This window comes from Labrus bergylta, chromosome 6, assembly GCF_963930695.1.
Source record: "Labrus bergylta chromosome 6, fLabBer1.1, whole genome shotgun sequence".
In the NCBI taxonomy this organism is placed as follows: Eukaryota; Metazoa; Chordata; class Actinopteri; order Labriformes; family Labridae; genus Labrus; species Labrus bergylta.
In genome coordinates, this window is record NC_089200.1 from 25,664,847 (window position 1) to 25,690,846 (window position 26,000).

The 26,000-nt window shown below is 40.4% G+C and overlaps 1 protein-coding gene across 2 annotated transcripts in view; it reads left to right on the forward strand.

Annotated features, from left to right (window-relative positions):
• The window catches only part of LOC109982366 (inactive N-acetylated-alpha-linked acidic dipeptidase-like protein 2), a 504,674-nt gene that overhangs the window by 408,917 nt on the left and 69,757 nt on the right, over positions 1–26,000 (forward strand). For both annotated transcript variants that reach the window (XM_065956060.1, XM_065956061.1), the window contains one exon: positions 7,700–7,789. In XM_065956060.1, coding sequence (XP_065812132.1) covers positions 7,700–7,789 — 90 coding nt within the window. The remainder of the gene's footprint in view (positions 1–7,699; positions 7,790–26,000) is intronic.

Consider the following 26,000-nt stretch of genomic DNA (forward strand, 5'->3'; position numbering starts at 1 on the left):
TTCTGGAACACTAATATGTGTCCCTAGTCTGTCTAAAAACCACCCAATTATGAGAAAAGTCCATCCTCTCAGTCTCTTGCCTGCTCCACTTTTCAGAAAATGTGTGCTCAAACAGGCCATTTGGAGATTACATCATCATAACTTCACAAAGGGCAGTAACCCCTCCCCCAGGTGGGTGACACTCCCACAGCTAGGTGTTTGTTCTGCCCTCTGAGTCTGCCTTCTAAAACAATAAACACAGTAAACAATAGGGCATGGAGCGAGAAAGCCCGAACCACCCAAGCCCTTCTAGAGGTACAGACACAGAAACAGCCTGTTCTGAGCAGGGCTGAAATAGAGGAATTTATAGACATGATCAAAAACAGGATCAGAGTGGATTTAGAACAAGAAACTTCACAGACATGTTTTGTGGAGCTATGGGACTTACTTAAACTTTTTGAATAGTAGGATAATATGTCACCTTTAAGTCAAGCTTAAAATCTGATTGTCATGCAAAGTTGTTTTTTTTTGTACCACAAATAAAACAGACCATGGTAAGTATCAGTAATATTTATCCATTGTGGTTGGAAAATTGAGAGTTCAGTTTTAACAGTGTCAGCTTTTTTTTGTATTTTTTTTTTGTTAAACAACAATGCAAGTGTGAAATGGTAGCAGGGTTTTTCCTGGCTCATAATGGGCCTTTGGGGGGGTGACTATACGCGCTGTAGTAAACGTTCGACCCGCTTATAACAGTATAGTCTACGAGTCTGTATTACCTTATCTGACAGAAATATGTGCATTTCCTGTTATTTCTGACCATTTTAAATAATATTATCATCATGCTTAAGTTACTGAAACCCCAATTTTTATTGCAACAGTGAAACAGGGGAGGAGATGGATTTTGAGAGAGAGGGGTGTAATGAGATTGGGAGAGGGGAGGTCACATCCTGCCAGTGCATACACATTTGTTTAAGTAAATATCCATACGGATCGCAGATCAACTGTGTTCCGTTGCACTACAAGTAAACAGGTTGGCGTTCCGGTGTGTGTGTGTGTGTGTGCGTTTGCAGCCATGTATGTTGGTGTGTCTCGTCTCGGCGTGCCCCCACGATGACCCGTCTGCAGACAGCAGAGGAGCAGGGACAAGTAGCCGCAGCTAGCCTACATCATACGCGGTTTAGTATAGTTTTAACATGACTGTTGGGATAAATATTTACCGCCATAAAGTGCATTGCTCTTTGAAATTAACTCGCCAAACGGAAAATCACCCCACATTTAGTGCTTCAGGGTGTCAGCGGAGCGTCTGGAACCAGTCAAAAGAAACAAACAGTCAGTCAGCTGGCTATCCAGCACGAGCCACATGCGTAAACAGATGAGAGGGGAGATGACTGCTAGAAGTCAGAGACGTTGTATTTAAGTTTATGTACTGATTGTACAGTCGTTTGATGTATTGATATTTTTAACATACATTCAGAGAGGATTTGATTTGCAATTTGAATCATCTTTTTTTTATTTTGGCGCTCGTGATTTTCCTTTGGCGCTGGGTAAAACCTCTTTGGGGGGCGCCAAAGAATTCTCTGTGCAGGAAAAACCCTGGGTAGCCTTATCAACATGGCGTCCATTTCAACCTTAAGGGATCCTTTTGTTACATGTTAGAGATGCAAGTTAAGCTTTTATTGATTCCTGCTCAAAGTGAACAAACCACTGAATACAACAGCTCTATTTTTCTCAAACAAAAGGAAAAAATCAGGGATGTGGTTCTCCAAGATTTATCTGGAATTCAGATTATCTGCAGTGGAGCACTGATCCACCTGCATCATGGATATATCTAAGAACTTTGTTGTTTTAAATATGGTTATATGCCCTTTGGTTAAATAAAGAGAATGTTAGGAAACCTACAGGCTTAAATGTGTAATTATACTCTTAATTTCCAAATATCCAAGCTAAAAGTTTGGGTTTGGCTTGCACTAAAACCTGTTCTGAAATCGACAGCAGGAAAACTGTTTGTGTGAATTTGCTTGCTGTGTATGAAGTGCAATTCCTTGTAGCCACCAGCTAATTGCACAGCACGACGTTGTGTTAATGAGCAGATACAAGTGAGTTGCGGCGGTACTGTGGACGCTCTGTGTCTGCAACTGACCTTCCAGAAACCTGCTGAATATTAAGGGTTTATAGTTTACCTACAGTATAAGTATCTCTTCTGACTACAGCAAGAACACCTATGACTGAGAGAGAATCCACGCAAGCACAGGAAGAACATGCAAACTTGTTGATTTCTTCCATGCAAATTAGGGTAAAAGGTTGTTTTGCTCTTTTAATAGTGTTAACAACTGAGCCACTTATTGTAGGAAATGTGATCATATCATTCCATAAAAAAATCATCCAACTACTTTGAACTGATGGAAATCCAGATATCATTCTCCTTAAAAACTCAAAACATTCAGTGGAGCAGTCCTCAGGCTTTAACAGGTGCAGCTTCCTCATTAATGAAACGTTTTGTCTTCCTCTGGTTATCCTATTAGTGAAAACCCTTGAACCTATCACATCTAGTGATTAGTGTTTTGTTTTATGTTTTTGAGTTTTTAAAAATGTCAATTTTCATCAATTCAGTGATTTAATTAAGAAAAAGCAATTGCAGTGTTTTTGGAACCTAAGATCATTAAAATACCCAGCAACAGCAAGGAGGGAAAGAAAGATGAAGGTGCAGACAGGTTCTGTACTGTAAAAGATAAAATGAGGGGTAGATAAGCACTACAAAGGATCCTAAATACAAAGTGAATGGAAGTCTGTAATCTTTGATCCTGGCTATCTCTGTCTCTGTTTCAAGGCTTTAGCGCTGTGAAACCTTTCATCCTGCTCCTCTGAAGTACAGAACAGAGTGCCTGATTCGGCCTGGTGCTTGGCACCAAATATCCATGGCAAAAGGAGCCGTCCTGTTCTGAAGAAGCACATTGAGCAAATCCATGTAACTGAGTGAACCATATGTGTATCTGCATGAATTCATCATTTTATTGCATGTAGCAGTATTCTTGTCACTAGCTTGATCCTTTGACAGCCAGACAACTTTTTTAGATCTGTTTTTTTATGGCACGCTCACCCGAGGCAATCTGTACTGTGCCTAAGCATGCTTCACCCCTAAAGTACAGTTTGCTTGCGTACACTTCCTTACACTTGCGTACACTTTCTTGTACCTGGTACGCTTTGAAGAGTTGTGCTTCAGTACGGTACAGTTCATGCACGAGCACAAGCACAGATACACAACGTGGTCAGCTTCCATTATCCAGAAATCCTGGAGTGTTCTGGCTGTAGCTGACTACAATGACTCAAAATAAGCCAGAAAGTCAGTAAAGTTGCTCACATGTTCTCTGTGTTGTTTTCCGATGTGCGGATGCGTAATCGACCACGCTTACCTTCTGTTTTTATATTTACAAGTCTGCCTGTCTTGTAAACTAACAACCAGAATAGTTGAATAGTACTTACTTAAGTCTCTCCCCTGATTAGGCAAATAACCAATCATAGTTTTGGAATTTTGGGATGGCCAATCAGATCACCCATCTAGACACGCCCCTGTTTCTGTTAGAAAAATAAATGTCATGAAGGGACCTTTAATGTGCCCTCCTCTATGTACTTCTAATGACATAAAAATGACAATCTGTCCCCATGGCTGGTATTCCAGTGGAGGAAAGTTGATAATGTAATCTACTGTATGCTCCTGCAGAAGAATATCATAACGTGCCCACAATGCTGCCCTTCCTGTACCATGCCGAAGCACACCTCTTCCAAGCGTGCCAGGGCCAAGGAAGTGTATGGTGCTTGAACACAGATCAGAGCACTCACATTAGTCAAACGAACTGGACTTTCGGGGGAAGCGTGCTTGGGCACGGAACACCCTAAATGTGCTGTTGATAGTAGAAAATGTGCAGAAGTTCCATAAAGTCAACCAAACATGTTTCAAAAGCTGTCCTTTTTACTTCTCTTGTATTATTGTGCACATCAGAAAGCCTTTATCTCCAAGGGATTTGAGAAACGTATCCAGTAATCATTAAACCTGCAACAGCTGATTTTTATTGGCCACTTTTTGGGCATCTTAAACAAGCCGTACACATCAGATCTCTGTTAAACATTTGCTTTTTCACACATCCAGCGGCTACGGAGAAACATCATAATCCCTCTAGAGTCATGTTCATTTCAATCTTATGACCGCAAATCCAATATTCACTCTCCTAACCTTTCTGAAAACTTGTCAAATATCTGATATAAAGTCAGTCAAAATATAATGTTAGAGTTGATGTACCTTCTTCACTGTTTACTGTTCTTCTAGTACTTTTTAAGTGTCCCTGATAATCACCGTATTGAGAAGTGCAGAATGAGTTTTGATAGTTACAGACAACAAAACATCCTCTTGATATTTTGACAAGCAGTGAAAAATAATCCTACCACTTCCACTATCTACAGCCTGCAGAGAGCCCAAATACTCAGTCATGACATATCTGCTCCTGCTCGGTGCATTGAGCGTTTCTATCTGTGAAACATGCTCCTGTAGGTTTCACTTCACATGTTGATGTTCGGATTAGTCAAGTTTTACTGGAGTATTTTAAAGTTGTAACCATTATTTTTTTTTCAAGGTGAAATGGGTAAATTTGAATATTTACATCCTCTATAATAATTGTTTGATTGGATGAGAATAATCTGATTCCTCACCGCGCTGATTTCACAAATCACTACAAGTAGTTGCAGAAAAAAAAGCTTGAACACTGGGATTGATTAGAGATATCTCCAGGGTTCTGATAGCTCTTGGCTTTCTAACAGAGCACCACAGATGTAACCGATGTTTGATTTGATTTGGTCTCTTTTGAGTGTAGTCAGTGAGGCTTCTTTTTTTGGAGACGCTGAACACACTCGGCTTGACATCGACAACAAGGGCATATTTTGGAGCAGATGTCGTGCTCAATAATTCACACGTTTAATCACAGGCAGCACTCAAAAAGACTCCATGAAACCTTCTGCTCGTTCCTTCTTGGAATGCGTAAATACGTGAATAATTAAGTAAAAACTTTGACTCCCCATATGGGCTCACACTGAGTTTTACCATATTGACAGGTTGAGATTGTTGGTAGGAGGAATTAACTTTTTCCTTTCAATGAGATAAACCTTTGTGCCTGAGTCAAGCATATTTGACTCTAAACCCCTAATAGCTCCCGTTGCTTCGTCTGTGGTGTATTCATGTGTATGGATGGGACAATCAGGGTGTGAATGTGTCGGTGTGACCTGCAGTGTAAAAGTGCTTTGAGTAGTGAGAAGACTAGAAAAGCAAGCTCAAATCCATTTACCATTCTTCCTGCAGCTCCCTCTATCCCACTTTCCGAGAACAACACAGTCTCAGTCGATGGCTGTTCGACTTCCTGCACTGGAGGAAGCGCGTGCTCACGTTGACTAGCAGTAATGAAAGGCATCAAAACACAGCTCGCATGGTCAGGAAGCAATTCAGAACGACTTAGAAGCAGATGAGGAGATAGGGAGACGGAGTGTTGTTTAAGATGACGCAACGTTAGCAGATGTGTCTTCTTGCTGACAATGCGACCGTGACTGGTTTTGAATGTGCGTTTTGACAGGCAGATGCTCTCCTCTTTTTCCAGTGCTGCCAACCACCACTGAATCCTCTAGTGGTACGCAGAGGACGGTACCTGCCTTCGTTAACCCCAGCCTACAGCCTACAACCTACTCGACAGCTACTTTCAATGCCAAATGAATATGGGGCATTGACTTAAAATACAAAAGTTAGCATATTGACTTAGACATGCTATTTATGCTTTTGATTACTAACTATTCAAAATTGGTGTCAATTTAAATGCAATGGGAATCTATGCGCTAACTAAAGAGCGTTACATTAGTGTCCTAAAACAACAACGCAGGCCATAGGTAATAACAGCTTGAGCCAAGGATAGTTTTGTCTACCGCTTGCGCTAATCTCCTTCGTGCAAGTGGAGGAGGGGTTGGAGGTGTGCCGTTGGAGGAGAGCGGAGGCTTCAGTATGGCAGGGGTGTCGCAATTTGACATAAAGTATGTCATAAAACATTATCTTTAATTGTATGGTGTGATTTTTACAAGTTTAAAGAATACTCTTGTTTTGCTCTTTTGTTCTAGTATTCATTGTTTCACCCACCCCTCCCTTATGGGTGTCTATAACTCTCATCATTGTGTGTTTCCCCACCTCTGTGAGTGTGTGCCCGGCCCTATTTTTTTTTTTCTTTACCTTATTAGCCTCACCTTCCTAATTGATTTAATCTTAGTCATCCCCCTGTTTCTGTGCCGGTTGGTGTGTGTGTGCCCTGCATTGAGTGTTGTCTCTGAGTGTTTTCAGATCTGTCTTCAGCCTTGTGTTCTTTCTTTTGTTTTTTTTATGCCTCGCCTGCTCTCTTTTGGACTTCACCCTAAGACTGTAAGTCAGATTTTTGGCCCTCTCACCTGGGTCACATTGTCTCTTTATATGCACCAAACTTGATCATTTCAAGTTGAAGACAGTCTTGTCGAATGGCTGAAAAAAAAGTGAATGGAACATGACACACAGCTACTTATCAAGTCACCATCATCTGCCAATTGTATGGTCTTAGAAAGATTTCTTCTTAATTTTTTTAAGTTTTTGGAAGCAACTTGCAATGAATTAGCATTTTCTTGTGATATTGATATCAGAGGTAAAATGTATAATCTCATAAAGAGGCTGCTTTTAAAATCATGGACAATACTGCTTATGTCCATGATTACATCTGGACATAAGCATATGATGAAGAAAAAAATACAGGCCTGAAGGTGTTTGACCCTTGCTGCTCATCAAAGTCAGTAAAACAGTAAAAATATACGATGTCAAAGTTATGAAATTGAAACCTTTATCGTCCTGTACCAAATGTGTCCTGCTTGATTGGTTCAACAAATAAACACTGCACTCGAGGGCAGGCACAAGAAATCAACAAATAGGAAATGATTCGATTCAACAGAACGACTCTAAACTTCAAACAACAACAAATGATCAGAATGTTCAAATGAGTGTTTGACACTAACACGGCACACAGGAGATGTCGGGTATATCTAGATTTGCAGGGTACACTGAGTTGAAATTGAAAGTTTAAACCTTTGGTATTTTTATTTGTCTGTCTGAGTTGTGGGACACAACAAAGAAGGCTAAGGTGAAAATGAGTCAGTATCTGAGTGTGTTAAGGCAGGGTTGAATGACTTTGTGTTAGCATCTGGTACTGTGTGTGTGTGTGTGTGTGTGTGTGTGTGTGTGTGTGTGTGTGTGTGTGTGCGTGTGTGTGCGTGTGCGTGCGTGCGCGTGCGTGTGCGTGTGTGTGCGTGTGTGTGCGTGCGTGCGTGCGTGTGTGTGCAGTAGGTGTTCAGTGTTTGTGTTTATTTGACATCACAACAAAACGTCCTGGTAGTTTTTCTGGCATTGACATCATTTTTCTTGCTTCCTGTCATACACTAAAAATGTAATACCTCTCGTTTCCACTTTCAGAATAGAAAAGAACAAACTAGAATGGAAAAACTGTTTAAAATGAGGACAAAAACCAAGCTTTTGTTAAATCTTTCCTCCATTTTGGAATCATTATTGTCCTGAAAACCTGAAAGCTGTCTGAATAAGATCACGAGCGGAGCTGATATGACATGAGACAGAGATTTCAACTGTGATTCGACTGAATTACTGAGTTTTCTCCTTTCTCCACAGGCCACCAGTTTCCTGTCAGAAGCCCAGTTTTCTGCTGAGTCACCAGAGACTCTGGACCCACTTTTCAAGTTCCATGAGACCATAGCCAAGGTAGGACCATCCTCCTTATCTCAATGCTACACAGATGAAATCACTTACATCACTGTGACTGTCAGTTCTCCAGTTGAGATAACACCGGGACAATATTAACAGCCTGATGCAGCTCTATTCTCCATTAAGAATAACACTGACATTGGGGTCAAGATGGATTCAATTGTGTTTCTCTGTATTGAGCGCAAAGCAAGGAACAAAGGGGAACAGCCAAATGTGCAAAATGAACAAAACATTCATTCAGTGGTTCTTCAGCCACTTTTCTCCATCTCTTAGTTGTAGAAGAAGTCTGTAACTCCACATACATTCTGTCAGCGCTTTGCACTAGCCACCGTTCGCTGCCACTCTAGTCAATCATTTTGTTTCCAAAGCAAGCGCTGCAATCCGTTTCTGGAGCGTGCCACCAGCGCCACTACGCTCTGCTCCGTTTCCAATACACTGCGGATCTAGTTTAGTCGGAGCACCCTGTAAGCACGTGTCAAGCTGGACAGAATAGACAGGAAGTCAGATATGAGGAATCAAGGAGTATATATATATATATATATATAAGTAATACAAGGAGTGTGCTGTTATTTTCTAAATAAAACACATTATACAAATTCATGATCGTATTTTCTCTAACTTTATCAACATGACGTCAAAACACGTAAACGAACGACGAAATGAAAAAAACAAATCACCTTCAGAAAGGCAAAGCAACTGGATCCGCAGAAATGGATGGGCAGAGCGCGGCGTCCGAAAAGCAATACCGTGGCGCTGATGGACCGCGGTGTGCGCGGAGTATGTGGAAATTAGGTGTAAGAAGTAAGGAAGTGAATAATCAAATACAAAAGATGAGTGAAATGTGTTTGTCTAACGATAATCTCATCTTTGTTGCAAACAGCGATCCAAAGAAAAATAACTGCTCTTGGTCTATATAAACTTTCATGTCTCTATATTGTGTGGCGATCTTGTTTCAGTTGTTAAGCAGGTCTTCATATTGCAGACAGAATAATTCTTTAAAGCCAATTAAGCCTGGCTCACACTACAGGAGTTTTAAAAATCCTATCCAATTTTGAATCCGGGTATCATCAAAAAAAATAAGGAGAATTTAACACAGATTATTCTCCATAATCTCAAGCATGCCCACACTACAGGACATGAAAATCATGGAACATCACATACTGCAGGACTTTACTAAGATTACCGGGCCCGACGGAGGAACGCACCACCTCATGTGAAATGTTTCTTTTCTTTGAGAATAATAACAGATTTAAACCTCATTGACTCTGTTTGTGGAGGTTTATTGGTTGTTGCTGAGTATTTGTGTCACTCAATGGTTGTGTCGATGTTGGGTTCTAAGTCTTCTACGTTTTTAGGACCTTTGGGTGGTCCTACTGGCACCCCGGCAACCCGGCACATGGTCAAACCATTACACAGTTTCTACAGTGAAGTCCCTGGTAGCTGTCTTCATTGCATTGTCAGCTTTAACGTAGAAATGGGATGTGCAGTTTCTCATTTATTTAAATTGATGCACAGACAGCAGCACTGGCAGCAGCATTTTTGTTGATGGCAGGAAACCTCAAAGCGAGCCGATGTCAGTTACTCAGCTGGTGTAGCCTTTTAAAAATGTCAGGGTCATTAGCTAAGTAAAGCACAAAAATATCACCCTCCATTTTAGCTTTGCCAGTCAGAGCCTAAAAGTATGTGTTGATGTTTACTGGAGATCAAGAAGGCTGTGCAGGAACAATCACTGCTGTCTTCTCTTCCAGTTTTCCTGCTACGGCAGATCTGTTGAATAAAAAGCCCCGAGTCGTGCAAAAAAGCCGCAGAGATGTTGAGCTATTTGTCAGCTTTACACATTCAGGGCAGCTCTCCAAACAACAAAAGGGTGCATTTTGGAAAAAAACAAAAGAGGCATCTTGAGGTCAAAATCAGCAACAACAAAAAAATCCACATCCACTTCTAAATCATGTTATCAAAGTCTTGTTTTTCCTCTTTAGCAATGAAAGCGCAAACTCTCAATGACTTCTCTGTTGAAGTCAGATCAAACACACACTTCTTACACAAGCAGTGCCAAATTGAATTTCTCTCAGATTGTAATTTTTTTTTTTTTACAAAGACCATCGCTGTTAGCAGCAACACTCTCTTAGCTCATAAATGCCACAAGCTCACGGCAGCTTGCAACACTGTAGGATAGCTATCACAGTTTAGTTTAACTTAAGACACAGTGGACACTTTCATACGTTTTCTTGCGGAGGCGAGGCTCTGAGTTAATACTCTTTATTCTCGTATGTCCGCACCACTGCAGCTGATACAATATGTGAGAAATTACGCTTCCTTTACAAGTATCAGCCCGCCAGGAGAAGTGCACTGCTCACCCTGCCGCCGTGTATTTCCATTTACTCTACGCTCCTCTGCAAACATAAGAAACTTTGTTCCAAGCTGTAGAGAGTGGAGGAGCAGGCAGAAATAGTTTAATTTGAGGGAGTAGGATGTGTGGGAGAGAAGACAACAAGTTTGTACATAACAAGCTTTTTTCTTTCAGTGAACAGGGAGCCATCTGTGCCTTTACACTCCTGTAGCATTCTGTCTTTGGTGTATGCCTGTTTGATGTATGCACGATCCACAGTGTGACTTAAAATGGATATAAGTGTATTCCATTGGGGCTGTGAAAGTACTGAAGCACCTGTTCTGTCTGGGTGTAAGCTCGAGCTGCATTTTCAGTGCAAAGCGGAGCTGTTTCAACATCTTTGCAGTAACTTGCCTTCCTGCATCTTTGCTTTTGATTGAGTCTCAGGAGAGGTCTTCCAAAAAGGATTTAATTAATCCGTAGAATATCCAAAGGAATATAAAGGAAGGTTAATCAAAGGAATATCTCCAATGTTGTGACGTCATTAAGCTGACAAATTATTCTCATGTCTCAACACCCAACCCTGAAGAGGAAACAAGAAACAAGCCATCATTCTGATTTTTTGACTCCATAAAAACTTGAGATTATTTCTAATTTTACTCCTAAAAGGTTTTGTCAACTTGTCACTGGATTTTAAGGTCACATATTATACTCCTCTTCAACCAGTTTAAATAAGTCTCAGAGCTCCCCAAAACATGTCTGTGAAGTTTCTTGTTCTAAATCCACTCTGATCCTGTATTTGATCATGCCTATAAACCCCTCTATTTCAGCCCTGATCAGAAAAGGCTGTTTCTGTGTCTGTACCTTTAAATGTAAATGAGCTGTGTCTGAGTTGGGCTTTGTCACTCCATGCCCTATTGTATAGGGTGAGAAGGCAGACTCAGAGGGGCAGAACAAACACCTAGCTGTGGGAGTGTCACCCACCTGGGGGAGGGGTTACTGCCCTTAGTGATGTCATGAAGGGAAAATCTCCAAACGATCTGTTTGAGCACAAATTTTCTGAAAAGTGGAGCAGGCAAAAGAGCGAGAGGATGGACTTTTCATATATATATATATATTTTTTTTTTAGACAGACTAAGGACATATATTTTAGTGTTTTAAAAACATGGTGAAGCGGATTTGCATAATATGTGACCTTTAAGTAAAATAAACGAAAAACAAACACATGCCGTCATATTTCCTGAATGGACAGTCCCAAGAATTCAGTGTTTGTATCAATGAACAAGGCCACCAATAATAGAATAGAAATAGAATAGAATAGAATTACTTAATTGATCCCAAACTGGGAAATTGTGGTGTTACAGCAGCAGGTTATCCAACACACAATATGAGTAAAAAACACAATGTTAGCAATCTAAACACAATATAATATTAAATACAAAGTAAATAAGTACTAAAAAATATCAAAAAAAAATAAGAATAAATGTGAATATATACAACCAGGATTTAACTAAGCATTACTAGTCTTAAATAGGAAGATTAAATATGGAAGATTGAATGTAAATGTGTAAAAACAGAGTTGTAAATGGTTGTAAATTAAACATGAAAGATTAAATGTAAATGTGCAAAAACAGAGTTGTAAATGGACAGTATTGACATAAGTTAAAGTTAAGGAGGGATAAAGGGGAATGCTCACATTGGGGAGGGCCCATGGAGGTTAGCAAAAACTTGGTCCATCTTAATTTTATGTAACAATGACCACATTCTATTTTACACCTAAAAGAAAAATACCTTATAGCAACATAAACACACATTTAATTTATTGTTGCTCTAGTAAAATGTTGCCTTTTTCAAAATTTAAGCCCCCCTCTTCTTAAAAGGATTTGAGCCTCTTTTTTTTTGTTATGTTACTGGCGTAAGCGGGCCCAGAGAGAGCTTATGTTAGCCAGGAGGCTAGCGCTAACACTATTGTTGGAATGTACATACCTTGGTTTAAATCATAACCTGGGAGGGGCCCATTCACTGGGCCTTTCAGGGCAATGAATGCAAGTCTTTGATGTTTTGAGGAAAAATAACCAAAAAGAAACAAATAGCAAAATCAATATAATAAATAGTCTTTAGCTTGGTAAACTAAACCCTAACCCAACAGTCTCGTTTGTAACTTAAAAGTGAAACTCTGAAGGATCAGAGGATCTGAAGAGATATCAGTGATGAGGGTTCTCCAGTCAATATCTCTTTCACCAGGTATCGACAAAAAACACACTTCAGTTTCTATTCCTACTAATGAAAATGTCCGTGTTCAGACCCCAATGATGAAATGCCAAGATATATCTTTTGACAAATGTATCTGTCAGCATCCGTAGAAAGTGTTGTTTTAGAAATGAGTCCCATCGATCAGCTCAAGGAGCAGTGGAGTGTATGGATAGAAAGTATGAAAAGACGCTTCTTTTACATCTCCATCACGCTTGTTTGCCTCTTTCAAATTGCAGTCATAAAGACATGGGTAATATCTACGGCATGTTCTGAGTTTATATCTTGGATCATTTAGAATTATTATGTGGTGGAATATCAATCTTCAAACTAATACCAAAAACCTATTTCCCTTTGTGGGAAAACAAACAGGGAAAACAGGGTTTAGGCCATTTATATCTCAAAACCAGTACAGCTCATTGTGAGTAAAGGTCTGAGTAGGCCAGACAAGTTAGGCTTTTATTTTAATTTAATTTGTTTCATTTTATTTAATTTTAATTTTACATTTCTTTATTCTAGAGAAATCATTAAGGGCACTGCAATGATGTGGTGAGTACAATTAAAACGGATAGATGACAAAAAGACAAAATACATTTTAAAGGACCTGAAGAATAAACCAGCAGAGCAGGCAACTCCAGTTAGAAACATTTTCACTCATGAGCACAGTGATTTGTGACCATGTGACCCATGGTAACCATTGTATTGAGTCTTGATGGGTTTTGTAATGTGTTCCAGGTGTGTGCAGCACAAAAGGTAAGGGACATTTTCAGCCCTTACGGTGTTATGTCATTATGATCTTATCAAATATCATTTCTGTTTTGAGTTTACAACTTTTCATTTGATGTTTTTTTTTTTCCCCCATTCAAAATGTTTTTTGTCCAAATAGGATGTTCATCGAGTCTCATTTTTACCTTTGTTAGAGAATTTCTCCTTCCCTTAAGAAACCCTAGATTAAAAAAGTGCTCAAAGGGGATTTTTAATGTTTTTACTTCACCTTTATGTATCCCAATTAGCTGTATATTGTGAAAAAAATGAGTACAGTTGTTGATTATGTTCCACGTACCACCAGAGCACATCTCGGCAAAGATACAACACCTGTTGTTTTTCCAACTACGAGCACGATGATTAGTTAGAGGCTCTGAAGATCGACAGGATTACTCTGCTGGAGTTTGAGACTCTGTCTTTCTTTATGCAAACTAGCTATGAAACTACAGTGTGTTACAAACAGGTAAATAGCATATCAGAATGTTTGTGTAGAGGTCAATAGGGGGAGAAGATAAACTTTATGGTGTTGATGCTTACTAGGATTATTTGATCTTTTTAATTGAGCTGGAGTTTGCTTTACATTATTGTAGAAGAGTGAGGTTCAGGCTCTGGCTGTTTGTGTGCAATGCTTCCTGCTACATGTTGTGACTTACTGCATGGCTTTGCAGGCAAGATCATTCGGCTTTCTCTGACTCTTAATGTGATGAATTGAATGCATAGATTGACTGAATTTATCATCAACAATGGTTGAACATTCTCAAAAAAACATTTCTAATATTAATTTCAATTACAACAAAAAAAAAGCAGAAAACGTTTTTTATTTTATTTTGATGCCATTAATGGAGAACTACAAGCTGCAGGCTCTGTCATTGACGTCTAGTACCAGTGTTGACCTAATACTACCATGTGCAGTGGCGGTTCTAGACCAATTTTTACTGAGGGGGTCAAACTTGGGCCAGTTGTATTTTTAGAGGAGAAACCCAGGTGAAAATTGAAGCCAATGTAGAAGTTCAAAATCCTGCAGTTCATCGAGTGCCCACTTGAGGCTCGGTGCAGAAACACTGGAAGTCACATACACACCCCATTCAAATGTTTATTGTCTGGATCAAAAAATGAACAAATTCTGATTAGCACCTGTCTTGATCGTCACACATTGTACGGGGGTTTTGTTTTGATTTTATGAAGAATAAGCGTTATTCACTATAAGGCACGTAGCTGATTGACAGGTGAGCGGGCTGTAACGGTTTGTCAACATTCTTGAAACCCGCCTCAGCTCCAGCTCTAGGCCTGTCGTTAGGTTTACTGATAGTTAGATTGAGACATGATTTCCAACATGGCGACCGTCATCGATGGGACTCCAAAGCCCCCCTTAAGGAACAGATGGGTGACGTCACTCAGGCTTTGCACCTCCCAGAATCCACCTGCAGGCTCTGGCAAGGTGTGTTTGTGATATTATCTCATCTCTGCATGGGAATACTTTTGCAAAGAGTGAAGAGGTCAAAGCCTTGATGACAAACACCAACAAAGATCTGCTGCTGTAAGAAACATTTCAAACAATAACAACGTGGGGTATCTGACTGAGCCACATCTGCTACATTGAAACTAGTTCTACATTTAAAAGTGAGGGATAATAGATACTTGAAGCTAAAGTAGTTTGAATATAGTAGGTTTTCTTTCTTATTCTTTGGTAGAGTGTGTTACAACCACATTATGGAAGCTGGAAGGACTGGTGGTTTGTAGCATTAAATTAACTCCCTTTAATTATTCCAAATAAATAAGACTTGTTGTTGAGTACTTTTGTAACGCTCTACCAACAAGGAGTGGTGTTCTTTCTCTCTTAATGTGGATCGATGCATCCAAACTTCTACGCTGCCACTGTGTGACAAGGCTGGTGTTTGTTGCCCTTTGGTTTGCCAACATTTATTCCTCGACTTTTTCAGCACCGCGGACAGCAGCATTGAGTTTCTGTCTGTGTATTTGGTCAAAAGACTCTGCACAGATGTTTGTGGTTGTTCTGATTGATTTGATCTCTACTCAGGCTGAAGGGTGGGTGGAGCTGTGCTGAGAGCGACACGAGGTTAACAAGCATAGTATGATTGTGAGAATGAAAAACAAGTAGGATGTCACTAATGATCTCAACGGATCTAATCAGGCCAAGTTAGTAAAAGACATGTTTCGATGAACTTTAAGATTTAGTGGCTTTGTTTTGAGGGCTGCATGGTGGTGCAGTGGTTAGCGCTGTTGCCTCACCATGAGGAGGTTCCTGGTTTGAACCCATGTGCGTGGCTTCTTCCCACAGTCCATAGACATGCCTGTTAGGTTAATTCTTGACTCTAAATAGGTGGGAATGTGTGTGTGGCTGGTTGTCTGATTGACTGGTGAACAGTCTCCGCCTCTCGCCCAATGACAGGTGGGATTGGCACCAGCCCCCGTGACCCCGAATGGGAAAAGCAGTAAAGGATAATGGATGGATGAGAATGGATAGAAACACTGAAAGATGCAGCTGCATTAAGCGAAATAGCCAAGTTGTGATAAATTCTGTCTCCGCTGAATAATCTAAACTGAAGAATTTGTTTACCGAATGAGATGTTCTTTGTGATCAGTTTAGAATAACTATTCTTCTGTGTTGATGACAACGGTCCTGACCATGCATGGCGGAGGTTGTCATCTGGACATGATCATCATATTCAGGCAAATTGCTAGATTTTATTAATGCAGGTTTAAAGAGGATTGGAAAAGAGGAAGGGTTAGAAAAGAAAGACAGTTGCGTTAAAAAAGAACAGGTGAGAATACACTGAGACAACGTGACACGAAGAAGACTAAATGGGAAGGGGGGGGGGATGTAATTCCTCATGTTAAATACTCAGATAGGAGGATGGGTTGTGAAAAGACAGATCACCCGTGTGACCTCTTTAATGGTTTGTGTGTGTATGTATTTTTAAAATTCCAAGTGCAGTTTCTCTACTTATCAGCAATGTTTCAATCCAAACAGAAGATAGGGACAATCCTAAATGTGTCATCTGACAGCAGTGTCGGCAGCGTTAGCTTTAGCACATGGTGATTGGATATTAACTAGGGGTAGGGGTTTCCTTATCCCAGCGCACAGACTAACAGGCACACAAAAACAGAGCCAACTCAGAGAGAAATATTTTGCATGGAAGCACGTTGGACGCAAAACCGTCAAAACCGCAGTTCACGGGGCGCAGATAGCCTAGTGGTTTTTTCTGCGTGCCCCATGTACCAAGTCCATAGTCCTTGTCGCAGCAGCTATGGGTTCCGCTCTGACCCCGGCTCTTTGCTGCACGTCGTCCCCAACTCTCTCCTCCCAGCATTTCCTGTCTCTCTTCAGCTGTCCTACAATGAAGGCAAAAAGGCCCAAAATATTACAACTATTATATTGAGATTTGTTGCAATCCTAGTTTCTAAACACTTGGTCATTGGTGATTCTTTTCATAATTCAAAATTGCTATGAGAACAAAGTAACCATTTTATGGATGTGAAATGTGAATCCTTTCCTTATCTTAGATGATTTTTTTGTCCCGTTGTTAAGTTCAGCCTTTGCCAATTTTTTCTTGTCCCACTGTGCATCTCTCTCTCTCTCTCTCTCTCTCTCTCACACACACACACACACCTTGCTCTCCATGGAATGGTATTGTTAGGGTTGTAGCTCAGGGACTTTGCCTATGCTCTGTGTCCCTGTACTCATTTGTCAAGTGCGGTTTTGGACGCAGCTTGGTTGGGAGTGTTAAGGGTGGCAGGTGGCAACAGCAGGCATCTCTCTTCCGCTTTTTCTCGCTCTCCTCTTGTCTCCCCAGCTCCCTTGGCCTCTCTAACTGACTCTCAGTGGGCAGTGTTCTCTGTGTAACTAATTTTTTATGCATGACGTGTGAGAGTTGGCTTCCCGGACTTGGCAAAGCGAGGCTGGCATCGATCAAGCCAATGAACGACTGATAGCGCTGGCTTTCTACTTTACAGGTCCCTGCTGCACACTGCTGGGCATACACAATAGACTGTGATTGGGGGGGGGGGGGGGGGTAGGAGGAGTGTATTTAAGTGGAGAACACAGGGATTATGTCTTGGAGTTAAGTTCCTTGCAAGTAAACACAAAGACTTTGCAGGTGTATTGACTTTTATGTAAGTAGTATTCAATTGGAAATCAAATTTAACTTACATTTTATGTGAAATTTTTGCCTTAAATGGATAGGACAGCTGACGAGTGACAGAAGGAAAGAGTGAGGGATGACCCATGCAAACAAACTTGAAATAAGATCAGGGAATAGTAATAATATTTGCAATGCCATTTGAAAGAAGAAATTATTTGGCATTTATCAATATCGATTGATATGAACATTTGTATGGTGATAAATGGTGTATTCATGTCGCCCAGGCTTACTTCCATATATTCAGGAGAAGATAAAATACGGTTTTGTCAACAGTGGCTGCCAAAATCATAAAAACAAAAGTTACTCACAGTCGTTTTTGGTACAGAAGGAGTTAAACTTTGAATCATTTGAATTGAATCAACTTTGTCACCACTTTGTCCCTGTTATCAAAGAAACTGAAAAGGCTTTGACTGGTTTTGTCATCTGAGTTTCTTGGCTTTTAGGCATGCAGTGAATTGAGGGAATAACTTCATATTATTAGTTTAAGACATCATTATCTCATTATTCCTCGAATGGAGAGCAATAATACAATCTGATCGTTCATGGACAAAACCTTGCAAGGTGCAGACGTACAGCAGAGAGGGTTCTTTCAGGTGTCCTCCTCAAATGAGCCCAGAATGTCCTCGAAACATTTTTAAAGGTGAAAGTGTTCCAAATAGCCAAACAGCCCGGTGGTGACAGCCTGATGTCATTGAGAGACCCAAATAATTGTATAATCTTTCAGTCAGGCTTCCTCAGGCTTTAAGGATGTTGCTCAATGGACATAATCAGAAAATGAAATAGTTATGTCAAGAATGAAAAAGAGCTGGCAATAGTAGGTGGAAGCCAATGTACTTCATATCCTCACACAGCCAGCCAATCACTACCTGAAAGGGACATGCTGCTTTTTCATTTTAGATAATTAAAAAAATAATTCAGACACATCTGTGTCAGAGGTGACACAATTCCACCTTGAAGTATGAAAGGAGAGGGTCATAAATCATTTTGGAAGATCCAATAAAACAGTTCATTGTAAATGTATACCTGCATCTTTTTTTAAAATGTACATACACTCAGTTATTCATCTTTCTTATTCCCAGCTGCTTTATGTGCAACATGGTCATTAAAAGTTTCTAATCTAAAGTTTTGCTTTCAATCCACCCGAGCTCTCCATCAATGCAGAAGACAACTTTGAGGACAAAATACTGGAGGGTAAAGGACTAATCCTGCCTCAGCATATTCATTTTCACAAGTTTTTCTTCCTTCTGAAGAAGTTCAGATAATATTTAAAATCAATATAGACGTGTCATTGATTTGGATTCAGTGTCCTTGTCTTGTAGGTAAACATGAAGGACATATAGAGGGATACAGAAGTGAAGAAAGAGAGAAAGTAGACGGGGATAAAGGACAGATACGTGGTAACACAGAAAACAGACTCTGAGACGGACACAGGGACAGGAGGAGAATAACAGAGTAGCATACAAGCCTCTAAATATAGTTGAAGGTGATGGCGATGAAGTCTCTACGCCCCAGATCCCACCCAGAGAGAAATTGATTTGTGTAAACAGGAGAGATTTAGTGGAGAGAATTAGACAAGAGAAAACAAGAGAAGGAGAATCTCACCAAGAAAAATAGTGACAAGCAGGACCGGTTCTGGACTGCTTTCATTGGGGGTGGGAAAAAGAAAAAGAAATGCCCCACTGCCAGACTTCAAAAATTGTTACTGGGGTACTCTGTGGGGCTGTGGGTCACTTGGTAGAGTTGGTCATCTTTCAACAGGAAGGTTGGGGGTTCCATCCCCAGCTGCTGCAGCAACATGTCAGCTGGCAAGACACTTAACCCCCAATTGCTTCTGCTGCTTGTTGGCAGTGTATTAGTGTTTATGAATGGGTTTTCTTCTGATGGTCACTTTACATAGCAGCCTCTACCATCAGTGTGTGAATGTGCAGATGTGACCTGCGGTGTAAAAGCGCTTTGAATTGTCAGAAGACTAGAAAATACAAGCGCAAGTCCATTTGCCATTCATCATTCTGTGAGTGTTCTTTAGGACTGTAATTTATAACATGCTCTGTTTTATGTCATCTTAATCTAATCTAGCTGTAGAATCTAATTGCCCCTGCCCACACCTAGACCCCGGGCCCAAAGACAAGGCAAAGCCACAGTGAGATATAGGAGGAATAAGACGTAAAGGATGGACAGAAAAAAAATAACAGAGAAAAAAGATAACAGGAGGAAGAAGTAAAGCAGAGAGAAGATCAATGAAAATGATATTTAAAATGTACCTTCTTTTGTTTATGCTTACTTCACCTCCATGTGTTATCTCTCAAACAGATCATTAGGAGTGATCAGTGAAGGCAATATAGCGCAACATCCTCAACACTGCTGTATTTCAAGTCTGTCACGTCCAATTCCTCTTAAAAGTCATGGCGATGGATTCTGACATTTCCTGATGGAATAATGTGCCATCTTTCCCTTTTAATCTTGTCTTGTTATAACAGCTTGTGAAAAGTTTCCGGTGTCTTTAAGTGAAGCTTGTTCAGATTGAGGTACTTTGTGGATTAGCTCTTAAAAACATGAGAAATGCACAAAAATAAAAATGTGAAAGTCAGAAAAAAATCTATTAAATAGGGAAATGCAGCATGCTGTGTAACTTCTGTTAAGTTAGACCCAACTTTGTCGATCAGGCTCGGCAGGGTTTAAATTATAATGAGTCAAATCAAGTCAGGTAGGGTGTTATTGTGTTTCTGCTGGTCATGCTCTTTGTGTCAGTATGTCTACAGATCAGAGCTGACTTGTTATCAGCTGCATGTGGTGCATCACACTGCTGACAGTTTTGGGTTTCTGTTGAGTGGGGTCTTATTATCCCTGTGTTTATTCAAATCAGGTCTTAATGTCCCGGGAACTTCTCCTTGTTTTGATTTGTATACCTAAGGTTATGATTATGTACAGTATATATTTCTGATAGGATGCATTTTGCAGAAAACATTTCTTATCGACACTACAACAATTTTAATAAATGAACCAAAGTGACTGATTGTTGATAAAACTATTAAAATACCTCAAAGACACTGGAACAAAGACCATTTTTAAATGCACAGTATTTAAATTCCTCCACCAGGGGGCTCTCAATTGAAACAATAACAAAGGACGACGTTGAGGCTAGTGGAGAATCATGGGAGTGATTTTCTCTGCTACATCACCCCTACCACCGATGCAAACAATGTCCGAGTTGACCACAGTCCAGACAAAACGGTGAAACCGAGCTGAGAAAGAAAATATGTTCACAGACGAGCTAATGTATCCAAGTATAATGTACATGACGTTTTTATCACAGCAGGACGTACAGCAACAGTACGGCAGCTTTCAGTAGCAGCTCCTGCTCTTTGTGTAGCAATCTTTGATGTAACATCTGGTGTTTCCACAGCAACAATAAAAATGTTGAGTCTGTCATGGTTACTCTATCATGGAGGCTGCCACAATAAGACACAACTATAATATACCATTACATAATAGAACTTTTTATACAACTATAAAATTACGGATTTCTCTGTCTTAGATAACTGTTGGAAATATTTGAGGTAATGTAATTACTCAACAACAAAAGGTCCATTTATATAGTTTATTTAGATATTTTAGTATAAAGAATCGACATGTTACAACTTTAACCACTACTTATACATTTGGCATCATTGTAACGCTGAGCCTTTTATTGTCTTTTATACCTGTATTCTTTAGTTCATTGGTTGGCATGACCCAAAACACAGTCACTGAGTTCAGACATTTTCTCTGATATGATGACTCTTCTCCACAAAGACAGATATGTGTGTGTGTTTTAATTTGTTAAGATGACTCAAAATTGCACAATTGCATCCCACCCTCGCTAAAGAAGAGGGCATGATTAAAGCTGCCATAAAATAGAGATTACAGGAGCGCAAGAAGGAGGAGGGAACAGAGAGGCTTTTCCATCCACTAAGATCAAAGCCCTGGCTTGTGTTTGATAGATTGGGCTTATCTTTGTGCTGGTGCTTGTAAAGCCTAAGGCGCTTTTTGGAGATAAGACCTGCCCTTCTTAGACACTGTGCCCCCTCAGTCCTGTCCCAGGGGTTAGTAGAGAACAAACAATTTAGAGTGTCAACATCTCGAAATGTGTTTCAAGCTGAAAACCCCGGGCTACACTCTCAGGCTTCATGATTCAAAGTCCTCTCTCTGTTTAGCACTTGACCAGCTATTACTATGATTTTAAACGACTGGCCAGTATCAAGGAGAAGTAAAGTTAAAGGTAACAAAAAGTCAAATTAACTTCATTTATAGCACAAAAATGCATCACAAAGTGCTTCAGGGCCAAGACTAAAAACAGCACAGATAAAAATGGAGGCAAAAATATACAATTTTCCACATTCGTTCAGACTGCCTTTATCTTTCCAACAGGCAACTGTCAACTGTGATACACCCAGTTATCGATACTTTCACTCAGATGGGTTTTAATATGCTCTCTAGAGAACAAAACACTCAGGGCCTGATTCACTAAGAATGGATTGAAGCGGCTAATAGATCCATAAATGGCACATTATTTGCTCCTCCTTTGTGCTCTGTATTAAGATGTAACCATAGACTGTAAATTTTAATGGACAAAGCCTGAGTGACGTCAGCCATCTGTTACAATAGGGGGCTCCGGAGGCTCACCGGCAGCAGACGCCATGCTGGAAATACTGCCTCAGCCTAACTTTCAGGCAAGCTAACAACAGACATAGAGCTGAGGCTGAGGCGGGTTTTAAGAATCTTAATAAACCGTTACATCACGCTCACCTGTCAGTCATGTCAGCTACGCACCTAGCTATGTATAACACGTATCGTTTGAAAAATCAAAATAAAGCCGTTTAAAAAAAATCACAGCCGTACAGTGTGTGCCAGTGATGACAATAACCAATCAGAACTAGTTTTTTTAAACAGCAGTCATGTGTATGTGACTTACTGTGTTCCTGGATCCAGCCTCACATGGACAGTAAATGATATTCCAGCCCATAGAGTTGCACTGCTCTGTGTTGTTTACTCTTGTTTTGCATCTGAATGTGGAGAGAAGGTATCTGCACTTTCACTCTGTGCAGAGCTCCACTCTCATGATGACGGAGATGTTTCGTCCACATAAAGATGATGAGCTAGCAGGGGAAAGTTTTTCAAGTTCATCGTGAGGCAAGACTCCAACATTGTGACACGAGTTTCACCGTACCAAACAAAGCATCCTCTCTGAATGGAGCATTCAAGGGCTCATTCAAAGACACTCCCATCCTCTTAGTACGTACAGCTCTAGGAATTTTCCCACAATATGGAAGAAGTGTTGAGCTGCTAACAGCCCTGGACTGATTTAACCCCTGATTATATTAATCCTTGTATTGTCTAAGTAATATTTACAGACTTTACGAATAGTTCACTTCCAAGCCAAACAGAAGAGGCACAGTTTCCACTGAAAAGTTTGTGCGTGATAGCTCTTATAAATACTGCAGCGCATTCGACACCAACTCTCAGATGACGGACATATTGTTAGTGTAACAATGTGTCATTAGACCGTAACAGAGGAAAGGTTGCGGACGTAACCATGGGACCATCAGTGGTGGTCTTGACCGGTCTTGAATAAGAAATTCGGAATCCACCCAAGACCAAGACAAGACAGAGTAAAAATGCACTGTATATATTACCATTGTTGTTAGTGAATTTGATGCATTTTGCAAATCAGCCCATTATCCATAGAAAGTGGCAATTTTTTTCTCCACTGACTGTATAATGACTTCATTAAAATTCTCTCCGGGACAGCACTAGCTCTTAGGCCTGGCTCATACTGCAGGATAACCGGGCCTAGTTGAGCTCCGATTTCTCCTTCCCAACTAACGCAAGTTCGACTCAAGGCTGTTCTGAACCGATTATCTGCTCAGAGTATCTTGTAGTGTGAGTGGTACAAAGATCCAATCTTAACGTCCCTGATCTGCCCGGTGATCGTCGGGGATGCACCGATTTATTTCAAACATGATATTTAGAACTTAAAATCTTGACGATTACGTCATGAAAAGGGTCCGGCAGACGTTATGTGTGACTACAATATAATCACGAGAGACAAGGGAGGAATGTAGTCATGACGACCAGCGGCAGACGCTTTTTGAGTCAAATCAAGTTGGTGCGCCCACCAACCATCAGGCCACTAGCGCCCCCTGCCCCTACAGTTTTAGAATGTGATCTACTCGCTAGCAAAAAACTTTAAATTTGCTGTGAGGACCTTTGACTTTGTGATGATCTTAGAGATCCCTGTAGACAAAGCAATATGTCTAATCTCTTTGCTGATCTTGTCGTCTACACTCTGTAATGTCAAATTGTATCCTGTTGTCTTTAAAAAAAGTCAAACCTATGACTCATCATGAAGCTTAGCCGGGGAAATTGTAAACAAAGGCTTTTGCCTTCATACAGTGAATCACCTCATCTGACACTGAACTCAGGGCTATACCAAAAAGCAGGTTCTGATATACCAAGACTTTCCTTGAGTAAACTGGCTGGACAAAGCCAAAAGCTTGCCCATGATCTGGTTATCAACCTTCTCTTTTAAATGTACAATATGTAGAATTTTATGACAATGTTTACAATAACATGTCTAAATTGACTACACATGAAATATTCTATGCAATCATCTTGTGTTATTGTAGTATTGACTGAGAGCCCCCTGGTGGCAGAATCTACATAGTGTATCTTTAATTCAGGCATTCTGCTTCAAGCTGTGCATGCACTCACTTTAAAGGGGGTTTTTAGCACGTCATTTGACGCTTCTTCAGATTAAAATAATGAAACGCGATAATAAATGCACTAAATGAATTCCAGTAAAACACAATGCATATCTGTGGATATTCATGCACAATGTGAAATACTGCTGCGTCTCCATTAATATGTACACTGTCAGATATACTCTATTAAACTAAGCACATATGAATTTGTAAACATGCATATTTATGCAGTAGATTCCACAACTGTATAAAACTATTCTTCCAGATTCATGCTCACACACACTCTGCGCACACTTGCAAATGTAAGCACTAATTACAGTCATACTGTGGGACTTCCACTTCAATCTGAAAGCACTTGAACTAAAAGTGTGGAGAATGAGAAGGTACAAGGCATGTAATTAAACTTGCCCTCTCCACTGAGGCAAGTTATTTTGGGCCGGGTTTGTGGATGGTTTGGTTAAGATGTTCTTAAAAAATTCACTGCTTCAGAATCAGTAATGTTCTTTTTTCCATTCCTACCTTAAAATCCAAAGAAATGCTTGTCATCAATCTTTGCAACAACACTCAGAGCACACAGGCCTTTAGCTCTTTAGTGCATAAACAGGATGTGGTCCCCTACCTACAACCAAATCCTAGCAGTGCTGATATTCAGTACAACACCGTTCCCTCTTGTGTGATATTGTTTATATAGCTTTGTGGACGTGACTGAATAGAGAGAAAATATAGATTTTAAGATTTTGCATTTTTTTATGTACATCCATGAAATATCAGTGCAGTCTGTTTGGAGAGACGGACTGGTGAAAAATGATACTATCTCTGACAGTCAGTCAGCCAATCAACCAGTGAGACAGCTGGTGAAGAAGTGCCTGAGTCAGTCGGTCAGTCAGTCAACCAACAAGCCAAACGTTCAGTCTTAACAGTCCGGTTAACAACAGGCCGCTATAAAACATGAGCAGCTGACGGCTGCAGTCACTTCTGTCTGACACACTGTGCGGTTGCTATGACGTTACTACAGCAGAGGTCTGCATCGCCCAATGACAAGCTCCTTCATCACCTGTTAACAGGACAGGAGGTTGACTTTCTGTGGGAGCAGGGGCACACTCTTTTGAGAAAGCAGCCAAGCGTGTAGAAGCTGTATGTACGCATTGGTTACAATAAGTGTGAGTGAGGTTGTGTCTTCTGCAGGTGATTGTGTATGTGTGAGTCAGTGCAACTGATGCGGTCTTGAGTGTGTATGGGAGCTGACAGAAGCATCCAGGTTGACAGCCTTTGTAATGGAGGAGAAGGTAATTTGTTAGACGGATCCTCCTCAGCGGCCGCCTGCATGTCTCCGTCTGTTCATCCTTCTTTCCATCGCTCTCCCACCATCGCTTCTCCTGTAAATCTCTCCAAACCACTCTTTCTTTCCCACTTACCCTCCGTCTCTCAACATCCTTCTTGTCTAACGCTCCACCCTCCATCCCTCTCTCTCTCGCTTCCTCCTCCTCTGCCCTGCTCGGGCCCTCATCCATCAGGGCTAATGATTAAGCTGCTGCCCTGCTCATCTGAGGCTTCATATTTCCCACAGCTGAAAAACTGGCTGCAGTGGAGTAGACTTCAGCAGCTCAGGAAACTGAGCAATACCCTTCATATAAGGATTCTGATAAAAGAGTAGTGACCTAAATTAACCTTTCTAAAAAAATACATGAATTATAAATAAATAAAAATCACTTTATTGATTGCTCTTTATGTTAACCTTTAGAAAGAGAAATGTAGATTGTCCCTAAAAGACCATTACATAATAGAACAGTTATATATATGTATATAATATACAAATCGCCTCTCAGAGTAAGAAAATTCACATTACTCATGTTATCGACTCTCTCTGGTCATCATATACCAAGTCAAAACTGAGGTGTTGCTCCATGAGAAGCTGCAACAGCCCCCCTTCTGCACACTCTCTCTTTTGACTGTCAGTTAGT